The 13,254-nt window shown below is 35.9% G+C and overlaps 3 protein-coding genes across 5 annotated transcripts in view; 2 read left to right on the plus strand and 1 right to left on the minus strand.

The window, feature by feature from the left end:
• Nucleotides 1–13,254, minus strand: part of LOC130904060 (neuroglobin-like) — a 107,796-nt gene that overhangs the window by 20,552 nt on the left and 73,990 nt on the right. The window lies entirely within an intron of this gene.
• Nucleotides 85–12,494, plus strand: LOC130904057 (uncharacterized). Its single transcript, XM_057816588.1, has 2 exons — nucleotides 85–217; nucleotides 11,652–12,494. The coding sequence occupies exons 1-2, from the start codon at nucleotides 148–150 to the stop codon at nucleotides 12,377–12,379; spliced, it is 798 nt and encodes a 265-aa protein (XP_057672571.1). The 5' UTR covers nucleotides 85–147; the 3' UTR covers nucleotides 12,380–12,494.
• LOC130904058 (uncharacterized) lies at nucleotides 2,997–5,383 on the plus strand. The gene is made up of 2 exons (XM_057816589.1): nucleotides 2,997–3,104; nucleotides 4,578–5,383. Exon 2 carries the CDS (start codon nucleotides 4,579–4,581, stop codon nucleotides 5,371–5,373), a length of 795 nt encoding a protein of 264 aa, XP_057672572.1. The 5' UTR covers nucleotides 2,997–3,104; nucleotide 4,578; the 3' UTR covers nucleotides 5,374–5,383.

The raw sequence follows: 13,254 nt of genomic DNA on the forward strand, positions 1-13,254 counted from the left end.
ATTCTCAACTTTTATTACTTTTCTTTAGAACGGTAATTAAATTTTGATTGCGTGCCCAATCAATTTTTTGCATGTCGAATAAGCATGCATGCTAAATTGCAGTAATGTCTAAACTTTGATTGTTACTAGTTATACCAATCTTTCAAAATGTTTATTACAAAGTTGCACATTTTCGTTTTATTTATAATATTTTCCAAGATATTTGCAACAGAAAAAAGTAAGTACTATCTTAGGGTATTTGGATACGAAGCGGCACGTCCATAAACTATGTTTACCTCTTTAAAAAACCAACATAAACTTTCAGGTATAAGTATATTTATTAGTATCAAGTACAACAATGTTTCAGTTAATTTTCTTAATAACCGCTACTAGAATTAATACACCAGTGCATCGTAAGAACCATTTTTGTGTCCCTCTGTCGTATGCCAGTGGAACTAGCGTGTGACTTGCCAAGACACTCACCGACCTTCAGGATTTCAGTGCTGTTGAATGGATGGTCAAACAACTTTCAGTCAAATATCGTCAAAACAATTAGATATGTGGACGAGCAATTCTACGACTCTTGTTTACTGTTTCTTGGAAGAAACTCAATTAACAGAATGCTCATCATCGATATGAGGGACTTCGAAGACCTTGTCTATATCAGCGACGTACCATAAGTTTACTCATGATGAATTTCAATCGGCACAATGCTTTGTGCGTTCAAAAATATAAACCGAAACTCGCTGCCATTTCGTATCACTGGAATGAAACGGGAGCTATCCGATTACCATTCGATTGATATGTCATGGGTCTATGACGCATGCTTACTTTGAAAGAAAAAAACACGAAATAACTTGCAGGATGTGTCTCTGAATACAAAGAATTTTAAAAGCTGCTCCTGACAGTTCAAATCTATCTGATATTGGATTTGTTATAAATGGGATTAAATAAGAAGACGAATTTGTCTCGTGATAATCACAACCTGAGGCATACTGATGATAATTAATAGTTAATCAAATTTATTACTTCGTATACATTATATAATATTTGTTGTTAAACATTTGTGATATTGAATGACTCAATTCTATTTTTATTATAAAGTCCTTGAAAAGTTCGCGATATTGGACGAACTTTATGATGTCAAAGGCATCTAATTGGAAGTGAAGAGACGAAAAAATTCTAGAAGTTTCTTAGTACTGACTCCGACTTTCGACCAAATGCTTCTGGAGACTTTAATCAGGAGCGGCTTTGATTTATTAAGTTTATAAACCAAAATAAGAATTTCCGACTCTATTTAAAATATCTTTATCCACAACTAGTACATAATATCTGATAATAATATTATACAATCGTTATTTTAGATGAATTTCTTTTTCTTTATTTATACTTTCCACAATTATGTCTAAAATCTCGTCGTTTCATTTAATAATTGTCTTTTGGATTAAGTGAATGCGCATCAATGTTTTTGGCAGAGCTTCTTATCTTAAACTAAAGGCTGTGAAGGTACTATTTGAAATCTTTATGACCAAAAAAGCACGCGCACACTTCTCCAGAGCTGCTTCATTTGTTGTATTCTCATTATTTTCTGCAACTCCATCTATTAGTGCTATGATCATAGTTTCTTCGTTTTTTATAGGTAATATATCCATAGCCTCGGTACTTTCAGCGTTCTAAGTGTTTGCTATCTCCTCCTGCACTTCTTTTTCTATCATTTCTACAGGTACTAAATCATTAGCTTGAATATCGTCTTTATCTTCGCTATCTTCTTCATCCAAATACTGTTTTTCCAGTGTATTTTCATTCTATTTCCAAGCTCGTCATGGAATCAAAAATCGACCACGCAACCAATATCTGTAGCAAAGATTACTTTAGCGAAAAAACACTTGTGGTCACCACATATTGTAAATAAATACTGAAGCTACATGGATGCACAGAACTGTAACTTCAACTGTATGAAAATTCAACCAGCAAGGAAGCGATTTTAACGCCAAGGCTTGTAGGGGTTCTGTATAGGAATCAAAAAGTTTTTGTCGTTGTTTAAACCATCTAGGATATAAAATTTGAACCTTAGATGTTGTTCATATTTGTTTCTGTTAGAGCCAGAGTCTCTTCGACTGCAGATGTGTACAGCCTTCACCTGGAGATCCTAACGGGAGGCTAGTGTGACTATTTTGGTCTAGAAGATGACATCGTGATATATTTTTTTCTTTTTTCTCACCCTGGAACCTTAAGGGCCCAGTCACGTCGCCTGGATCCGACGAGATGGTTGTGGTTCAAGGTCAATAATATTACAACTAGTACAGACAGTGCTACTTAGGTATAATATAACAGGTAATGAAGCTCGTCCAGTTCTGAAGATATTTCACATGTATAAAAAGAAAAATGAGACAAAGATGCATGGAAAGAAGTGTGTATTGATTTCAGTAATTACGATGACTAAAATAACCATCAAAAGACTACTATCAATACTGTCAATTGAAAAATTATTATATATTTAATTCAATCTACAACTATTGGGATAATTATTCAAACCTGCACAGCCGAATGAGATTATCTAAGCTCGCTTTTTTGTACGGAATATAGAACGGAGCTTATGGTGACCTTGTTTCAACAAAACCGTTTAACTTTTCATAACTTTTACAGAAACGTTTATTTCTACTTGAATAAATACGCGCGGGATAAGTAAACAAAATGAACTAAATTATATTCTGACATAAATAAACTTCATTCACGTCAGTAGTAGCGAAATTTTTCGAAAGACCTTTTTTAAGAGACTTTTCGTTATTATATATGATATTTTAATAAATTAAAATTTTATTTCGAACGAAACGTTCGATACTCTAGAATGTATTTTCTGATAAACATGTTAAACTAGAAAAATGCCATAACGTATTCGATCATAGATTCCGGCCGCAGATAGTAATTTAAATTTGAAGATTATTGTAGCAGATAACATTTTTAATTTTCTTATGTATCGTTACAAGATTAGATTAATCAAAAATATATTCTATTCTATTGTTTTAAAGATATCATAATTAGATATAAGGAAAGTGTCGAATATTCAGTGATGTGGAATGTCGAAAATATTAAACAGTATCTACGTTTGACTGAAATAAAAAGAGGTAAGTTCCATTTGCAATAAATAGTATACTAGTTGTAATAAACAAACTTCCTATTCCAACAACTAAGATTAGGACAAGCTGTAGATCGTTTCTGCTTCACCAAAATACTAGCAGCAAAATCTTACTTTGTAAAACCACAATCGGTTCACTGTAGATAAGCAATCCATCATTAAGAATTGTAAAGAGTTGTACTTAATATTACAAGCGAATATAATTTCAGTAAAACTAAATACTTTAAAGTTTTATTTCATACTTCTACAGCTCTTTAATTGTCACACCTTACTTTGCAATTTTATAAGGTATAGTCTGAGAAGTATTTGTCAAAAATATTGTTTCCTTGATAGCATTTATTCTGGACATGCCTCGACTACAAAGTCGATTAGATGATGTCGTCTCTTTTCAATTTTTTGGCCTTTCTCTTCGCTAGGTACCAGGAAGACGTTTACCGAATCTGCGAATCGACTTTTCGATCGTTGATCCTGAAGCTACTGTTGCATTATTGTTCACAAAACTTTCATTTGTGAATAATTTGACTTTTAATACACCGCACACTTGCACAGCTCACAACTAACTACTGACTGTGAACCAGGAACCCTACTACCTGATAATTATTTTATATTTCCCTGTTTACGTTAAGACATTAATTTTCTGTATAGTGTAGTTGTTTATCTATACTTTTTAATGATTCAATGATTCGGAAAATTGTGTAGCCGACTTGAACAAGTTGTATACTTCAGTTCGCAGTGGGACGTTTCGTCGCAACACCCCAAGCAACGTGTCGAATAAGTTTTTCCACTTAATTCAATCACAGATGTATTGAATTAAATGGGAAAACATATGCACATGTATGGCGTGGGGTGGCGTGGCGTGTTGTTAGTGTGTGTCGACCTTTAGGATCCTGACAATTTTATAAATAAAGTTTTTTAAGGTCAGCGTTAAAACTTTTTACTGAAATCATAGCGATGAAAAAAGATTTGTATATTTTGCTATAAAGCTTTTGATAAAGTACGATTGAGGGACGTATTGAAGATCCTAGATATATCGAAATATTCATAACAAACTGAAAAACGGAAATATAACAGAACAGAACTGTCTAAATGAAAAGAAGATCCGATTAGTTGTGAACAATGAAACTCCAACTACCTTGGAGTACAATATCAAGTGAAAGGAAGCACTTGACTCTGTCCACTTGATCCTAGATTCTCTTTTACCATCTTCCAATTTTGTTTTATGTCGTTTTTCCTTTGGCGGCTCTTTGTCTACTGTTTGGAGAAGGCGTTTTGTGAATACTGTTTCGACTTTTAGTTCTGATCAACATATCATGACTTCAGTCGTCCAAAACAATAACTATTCGTTCAAATTTTTGTACTGTGGTTGTTCAAGTGTGTGTATTCATTAGTTTACCCCACGTTTTCGACCCTAAAGTATTGAACCATGGGTCTCTTTAGACTAACGTTTTCTTTTCATTTTCAGGATGACCACAATGACGTCTTTCGTACCGCTGGAGAAAATGCAAAGTTTCAAATGTGCCCTTTGCGACTACTTCCTGACAATACCTCCAATCATGTGTCTAGGCAAAGACGCGAACAAATATAAATGTGGAAGATGCGTACACATTCCATCAGAAGCGTCCATAAGAAATATCCTTTTCGAGAAATTAGCCGAACAATCTACTTTTCCCTGTACTTTTCCAGTCTGCGAAGAAGTTTTAACTTGGGGAACAGTCGAGGAACACGAAAAAGTGTGTCAACACAAACTATTGAAATGCCCTGTGTCTTGGAGCTGCACGGAAGTCGTTAGCGTACTAGATCTAGCTAAACATTGTCTCAAGTTCCACAAAAAAAATGTCGGCGTTGATCAAATAACGAGTACCATTCAAGAAACTTTAGATAAGAAGAGAATCACTGTAATGTTACTTCTGGTACAGGATATACCGTTTTTATTATTCAAAGTAGTGACTTCGGATAATATTTGGATCAAAGTTTTTTCATTGCGACCGTGCGAAAATTTTAAATACGAAATTATCGCCAGTAGCGATACCAACGAATGCTGTTTGTCTTTCAAGAATCCCGTAGAGGTGTATGTAGAAAACAAACATTGTAAAAAATGCACTTTGAATGAATGCGACAATAAACTTCACAAAAAATACAAGAAAAAAATCGACGACGCTCTAGCAGATAATGGTTTTCATAAAATTACTAGAGATATAGTAAAAGAATTGAACATTAAGGAATTAAAATGTAGAGTTATCTTAGAAACAATAAATTAGATAAAACAACTCCACGTAGTTTATTTTAGTTATGAATTTTTCGTTCCTAATAATTCACTTCAACCACAATGTCAATCCTATTCCGAATTTTTGTATCATCGGGGGTAATTGATGCAGAATTTATTATACGTTTCACGTGCCTCCAAAAATTTATCAAAGTTATATATGGGGATGTGAGTCCTCCCTGGAGTATAGTCCCCCTTTCCCATCCATCATATTTAAAGCTAATTGAACATGCTCCATACTTTAATATGTAAAGCAATATTTTCAAGAGATCCGTATACAAGATTCTTAGAAATTTTCATTTAATCAAATGATTATCCACAATCCCACCAAATACATTTATGTTTCATCGTTTCTGACAGTCTACAGTATGGACGAAATGCCTATTTTCAGACACATAATATTGGAGGTTCTGTCTATTTACTACACCATTATTGTGGAAAGTAAATTCGTCCGTGAATAACACAAATTTGAAAAAGTCTTCTTCTTGTGCGACTCGATCAAAGTCTTGTAGATAAAAGCTCATTCTATGGTAATATTCATCGTTTTATAAATACTGATACTGTTGAATACGATACGGATGGTACTTGTACATGGGTTCCCTTATGTCTAGCAATTCTTCTGTCTTCAGATTCCCAACCCCAAGAATTCATTGCATTCGTCGGCTAACCAACTTACTAAAATGACATCTGTGTTCCAACGAAAAAAGTATAGATTAAAGTGACTCACCCTGTATATTTAGTCAACAAATGTGTATACTTGTATGCATATTAAGCAATGCTAATAAAATTTTTGTTTATAACATTAAGCTCTGTATACAAGGTGATTCAGTGATCGACGAGTTGTATGTGCAATTCCTTTTTAAAACACGTTTTTTTGTTAATTCACTTCAAATTGTGTTATTTTCTATATTTAAGGTGTTGAAATTGTTCAATAAATTGCTACAAGGAACAAAATTAATTTCATATTGATCCACTTCCTTGAAAATAGTCCAACAATATATTAAAGTCCTCGTTTCTGTACTATAGCACAATATTTGGTACCAGTAATAAAAACTATGGTTGCAATTTACCAGTTTCATATCTTACGACACCTTACGATTCTCTTGGTTCAAATAAAGATGCTTTTGAAGAGCTAGGTTGGGCACTTGATATAAATTTGCTGGGCCAAGTAAATGATTAAGTTCCAAGCTGTGGTCTTGGATGGAATGTCGACGTTGATCAAGACTTCCTTAAGATTTATTCCTATTTTATGGAGGGTGCCTTCAGCAAGAAGCCTTGTTATAGAAGAGCTAGGTTTTGGTTAACTAAACCTGGAAATGTTTCCGATAAAACCATAAACATCTGGACTTAACCTTTATAATTTTAACAGATACACAACAAAACTTTTCGCTGGAATCGAGCTGACCTTGCGATTGGTTCTGATGATTGTCTCTATTCCTCCATGTTAGTGTTGTTTATTTTCAATCAAATCTATTACCTTGAAGCACGACATCCGATTTTGAGAATTTTCATTGCGATCATTTATTAACGATATTGATGGTGTGCTTCAAGTTAACATTTTGGGATTGGATTCTACCAAAGGTTATCAAAAAAGTTGTGTGAGTACGTCAAAAAAAATCGTGAAATTTAAGATTCTATCTATAAAATATCAATTTTTGTGCAAATCTGGAATTTATTAGGGAAAAACCTGGAGTGGAGCGTATTTTTGACTATCGACTTGACGCACTTTCTGTACGTCGCAAAATGTATCCTTTCATTCAAACCTTGATCAAAATTCGATCGCAAAAAGTTCCATTGGGGCGTCGCAAAAGGATCTGATGATATCGCATTCTATCGCAACACGATCGCAATTATCACTTTTGGAATCGGAAGATATCGTGCTTCAAGATAAAGGATTCCCCTTGGCGTTCCCTCGGAGCACACTTTTGACTATCGACTAGACGCACTTTCTGTACGTCGCAAACTGTTGTGATCAAGTCGCTTTCTATAACGAAATGTCTCCTTTCAATCAAACCTTGTTCAAAATCCGATCGCAAAAAGTTCCATTGGGGCGTCGCAAAAGGATCTGATGATATCGCATTCTATCGCAACACGATCGCAATTATAACTTTTGGAATCGGAAGATATCTTGCATCAAGATAAAGGATTCCCCTTGGCGTTCCCTCGGAGCACACTTTTGACTATCGACTAGACGCACTTTCTGTACGTCGCAAACTGTTGTGATCAAGTCGCTTTCTATAACGAAATGTCTCCTTTCAATCAAACCTTGTTCAAAATCCGATCGTAAAAAGTTCCATTGGAGCGTCGCAAAAGGATCTGATGATATCGCATTCTATCGCAACACGATCGCAATTATAACTTTTGGAATCGGAAGATATCGTGCTTCAAGATAAAGGATTCCCCTTGGCGTTCCCTCGGAGCACACTTTTGACTATCGACTAGACGCACTTTCTGTACGTCGCAAACTGTTGTGATCAAGTCGCTTTCTATAACGAAATGTCTCCTTTCAATCAAACCTTGTTCAAAATCCGATCGTAAAAAGTTCCTTTGGAGCGTCGCAAAAGGATCTGATGATATCGCATTCTATCGCAACACGATCGCAATTATAACTTTTGGAATCGGAAGATATCTTGCATCAAGATAAAGGATTCCCCTTGGCGTTCCCTCGGAGCACACTTTTGACTATCGACTAGACGCACTTTCTTTACGTCGCAAACTGTTGTGATCAAGTCGCTTTCTATAACGAAATGTCTCCTTTCAATCAAACCTTGTTCAAAATCCGATCGTAAAAAGTTCCATTGGAGCGTCGCAAAAGGATCTGATGATATCGCATTCTATCGCAACACGATCGCAATTATAACTTTTGGAATCGGAAGATATCGTGCTTCAAGATAAAGGATTCCCCTTGGCGTTCCCTCGGAGCACACTTTTGACTATCGACTAGACGCACTTTCTGTACGTCGCAAACTGTTGTGATCAAGTCGCTTTCTATAACGAAATGTCTCCTTTCAATCAAACCTTGTTCAAAATCCGATCGTAAAAAGTTCCATTGGAGCGTCGCAAAAGGATCTGATGATATCGCATTCTATCGCAACACGATCGCAATTATAACTTTTGGAATCGGAAGATATCTTGCATCAAGATAAAGGATTCCCCTTGGCGTTCCCTCGGAGCACACTTTTGACTATCGACTAGACGCACTTTCTTTACGTCGCAAACTGTTGTGATCAAGTCGCTTTCTATAACGAAATGTCTCCTTTCAATCAAACCTTGTTCAAAATCCGATCGTAAAAAGTTCCATTGGAGCGTCGCAAAAGGATCTGATGATATCGCATTCTATCGCAACACGATCGCAATTATAACTTTTGGAATCGGAAGATATCTTGCATCAAGATAAGGGATTCCCCTTGGCGTTCCCTCGGAGCACACTTTTGACTATCGACTAGACGCACTTTCTTTACGTCGCAAACTGTTGTGATCAAGTCGCTTTCTATAACGAAATGTCTCCTTTCAATCAAACCTTGTTCAAAATCCGATCGTAAAAAGTTCCATTGGAGCGTCGCAAAAGGATCTGATGATATCGCATTCTATCGCAACACGATCGCAATTATAACTTTTGGAATCGGAAGATATCGTGCTTCAAGATAAAGGATTCCCCTTGGCGTTCCCTCGGAGCACACTTTTGACTATCGACTAGACGCACTTTCTTTACGTCGCAAACTGTTGTGATCAAGTCGCTTTCTATAACGAAATGTCTCCTTTCAATCAAACCTTGTTCAAAATCCGATCGTAAAAAGTTCCATTGGGGCGTCGCAAAAGGATCTGATGATATCGCATTCTATCGCAACACGATCGCAATTATAACTTTTGGAATCGGAAGATATCTTGCATCAAGATAAAGGATTCCCCTTGGCGTTCCCTCGGAGCACACTTTTGACTATCGACTAGACGCACTTTCTGTACGTCGCAAACTGTTGTGATCAAGTCGCTTTCTATAACGAAATGTCTCCTTTCAATCAAACCTTGTTCAAAATCCGATCGCAAAAAGTTCCATTGGGGCGTCGCAAAAGGATCTGATGATATCGCATTCTATCGCAACACGATCGCAATTATAACTTTTGGAATCGGAAGATGTCTTGCATCAAGATAAAGGATTCCCCTTGGCGTTCCCTCGGAGCACACTTTTGACTATTGACTAGACGCACTTTCTTTACGTCGCAAACTGTTGTGATCAAGTCGCTTTCTATAACGAAATGTCTCCTTTCAATCAAACCTTGTTCAAAATCCGATCGCAAAAAGTTCCATTGGGGCGTCGCAAAAGGATCTGATGATATCGCATTCTATCGCAACACGATCGCAATTATAACTTTTGGAATCGGAAGATGTCTTGCATCAAGATAAAGGATTCCCCTTGGCGTTCCCTCGGAGCACACTTTTGACTATCGACTAGACGCACTTTCTGTACGTCGCAAACTGTTGTGATCAAGTCGCTTTCTATAACGAAATGTCTCCTTTCAATCAAACCTTGTTCAAAATCCGATCGCAAAAAGTTCCATTGGGGCGTCGCAAAAGGATCTGATGATATCGCATTCTATCGCAACACGATCGCAATTATAACTTTTGGAATCGGAAGATATCGTGCTTCAAGATAAAGGATTCCCCTTGGCGTTCCCTCGGAGCACACTTTTGACTATTGACTAGACGCACTTTCTTTACGTCGCAAACTGTTGTGATCAAGTCGCTTTCTATAACGAAATGTCTCCTTTCAATCAAACCTTGTTCAAAATCCGATCGCAAAAAGTTCCATTGGGGCGTCGCAAAAGGATCTGATGATATCGCATTCTATCGCAACACGATCGCAATTATAACTTTTGGAATCGGAAGATGTCTTGCATCAAGATAAAGGATTCCCCTTGGCGTTCCCTCGGAGCACACTTTTGACTATCGACTAGACGCACTTTCTGTACGTCGCAAACTGTTGTGATCAAGTCGCTTTCTATAACGAAATGTCTCCTTTCAATCAAACCTTGTTCAAAATCCGATCGTAAAAAGTTCCTTTGGAGCGTCGCAAAAGGATCTGATGATATCGCATTCTATCGCAACACGATCGCAATTATAACTTTTGGAATCGGAAGATGTCTTGCATCAAGATAAGGGATTCCCCTTGGCGTTCCCTAAATAGTATCCTAAATAACGCTGGATCTGCCTCGTCGCAAAATGATTATGATGACATCGCATTCTATTGCAACATGATCGCAAAATTTTTTGAATCGGATGATGTCGTGCTCCAAATTAAAAGACCCTTTTCTATCTCAAATAACAATCCGTCTAATGAAAGGATCTTCTTCGGCAAGACAAGGAGTTGTTTACACTCTTCCACTCGATGTTTCGTTTGAATCTCGGTTAATCTGTAATATTTGTTTGTGTTTTAAACCAACAACACAGTAGCAGTAAATGTTAACAGTCTTTAATTCTTTAATATCTTTAAGAATCTACTATATACGGAAAAAACGTTGTGACGAGGTTCGGGTATTACAAATACTTGTACAAAACATTTAAAATGGTAGATGTAGAGTGTTTGATATGTACTGCCATAGATGAAACCGGTCATTGTACCAGTTATTTATGCATCGATAATTGTGCTAATGATAATGACACACAATATCAAGAGACGTGGATGGAACCGTTTTCATGATCAATTTTATTCGCTCGTTTGTTTGGTAACATTATAGGTCAATAGGTTTTTTTTAACATTTTTCTATAAATAGTTGAAAAGACTCTCGGCGATAAGAGTTACCCTTGAGGAAAGTAGATGTCACGAAGGAAGTGAAGGTCATCTTAAAGTTCTTTTATTAAAGAATAAATTTGAAAACCTGGAGGTAATAAAATTTGTGTCCATATCGCACATAGGAAGATAAATTTTATAAATAGATCTCGTCCTTGATATTTACAACTTTCGTCCCTACGTTTGGAAATTACACGGTTTATCAGTTTTTATTGGATTAGAAGACAGAATCGGACTTATCGGTTTTGATTTGACGTGCGTTGGAAAGAGATTGGAACCAATTGTAAGTTCAGTCTGGATTTCATAATATCTGTTATGTTCTTTTGAATGGTATAGTGAGTAACCTTTAACGAATTTAGAGCCTCTTGTGTAGATTTTCTTTACCTAGTCTTAATTTCCAAATATTGATTCTGTAATCTAAGGGTTGGATCGTTTTTTTCTCACGCAAGTTTATGTAAAAAATTCATAAGTATCTTTTCTTTTTTTAGAACGTTTTAAGTGCCCCTCTTTCACTAACTTGGATCCAGAAGAAATAAAAACCGAGCCTCTTTCTTCTAAAGGAGATGAAAATTTTTATTGTGAGAACTACCTTTTCTACGACGAAAATTCTTGTGAGTGTGTTCCGATTGAAAAGTGTCCACAAGTATATAATTTATTGCACTTGGAAATAGAAGCCATAATCAACGCTGAAAAATTTATAATGGGTTTGGATTTTTCCAGCCTTCTAGAAGGAGATATCTGGGAATTTTTCAAGTTGACTGTAATGAAGTTAGGAATCATAACAGAGCGAGATTTCGAAAATTACGAAGATGAAAAAGATATTGATTTAATTGAAAACGTCATTGAAGAAAATGTAGGAGCAGTTTTGTACAACTATTCCAGATATCTGATCCTACTAACGAACAAATCCATTATGAGATCTATTAAGAAGAAATGTGGCGATAATCAACTTTGCATTACTGAATATCTGTTGAAAAAAAATGAGAAAAATATTAAAAAAATTGTGGAAGATTTCATGCCTGAATTTATTAGCGGCTTAAAAAATCTTGACGCAGATTTGAAAACACGTATTGCAGAACAATGCAAAGAAGACGAATGCGTCTTTGCTAGAACATTTTTAGTTACCTACAGTATTATTATTGACCAGATTGAAACTTATATCAAACCAATTATTGAAAATTTGAGTCAAAACATTAGAAAACTGTTGTCACCATAGTTTTTTTCATGTATCCTTACTACAGTAGTTTATTGATACTTAGATATAATCTAATTGTTGAAAATTAAGATCAAAATATTGTACTTAAATCATTTCGATAAAGTATGGCTACTTATTGGGCGTTTCATTCCCTTCCCAAATCCTATATTACTGAAAATAACAATACGGTTAAAAATCGTCAACCATTGGATGTAAAAATTGCACTTATATTAAGAAAAATAGTCAATATTTTCAATGAATTTGTGAATATGGAAACAATTTCGCACTAGGTGAGACTGATCCTTCATTATAATCAGTAAAATATTGGGTAGCAGAATTTGCAAGAGGCCGTACGACCTGCGAAGACCAACCAAACGAAGTGATTCCAGAAAAAATGAAGAAAATCCACAAAGCGGTACTAGATGATCGTTGACTGAAAATTCGTGAGCTAGCGGACATAGTAGGCATTTCAAAAAGTGCATATTTACTGAAAATTTGGACATGAGTTAGCTATATGCAAGATGGGTGCTGCGTTTGCTCATAATGGAACTAAAACAGCGCCGTGAAGATGTTTCCATCGAGTGTTTTATAGCATTAAAACGTATTTTTGCGCTGTTTCATAACCACGGGTCCATCACAACACACCCGAAACAAAGAAACAATAAAAAGAATGCTCTGAAAAGGCAAAGACCGTTTCACCTGCAGGCAAGATCATGGCGTTGGTTTTGGTGATGCGTTTGGGATAATTTTCATTAACTATTTTGAAAAAGGAAAAAACTATCAACGGCGAGTATTATTTCAACTTATTGCAACGTTTGAGCGAAGAAATCAACTAAAAACGGCTGTATTTGGCCAAGAAGAAAGTGTAGTTTCATCAAGATAATACACCAGCTCGC

The sequence above is a fragment of the Diorhabda carinulata genome, chromosome 2 (genome assembly GCF_026250575.1).
Source record: "Diorhabda carinulata isolate Delta chromosome 2, icDioCari1.1, whole genome shotgun sequence".
Lineage (NCBI taxonomy): Eukaryota > Metazoa > Arthropoda > Insecta > Coleoptera > Chrysomelidae > Diorhabda > Diorhabda carinulata.

What these genes read in the sequence shown, in the direction of transcription:
- LOC130904058 (XM_057816589.1), top strand. Translation starts at nt 4,579, where the DNA reads ATGACCACAATGACGTCTTTCGTACCGCTGGAGAAAATGCAAAGTTTC.
- LOC130904057 (XM_057816588.1), top strand. Translation starts at nt 148, where the DNA reads ATGTTTATTACAAAGTTGCACATTTTCGTTTTATTTATAATATTTTCC. An exon ending in GATATTTGCAACAGAAAAAA is followed by an intron (nt 218 to 11,651) that starts GTAAGTACTATC and finishes TTCTTTTTTTAG; the next exon opens with AACGTTTTAAGTGCCCCTCT.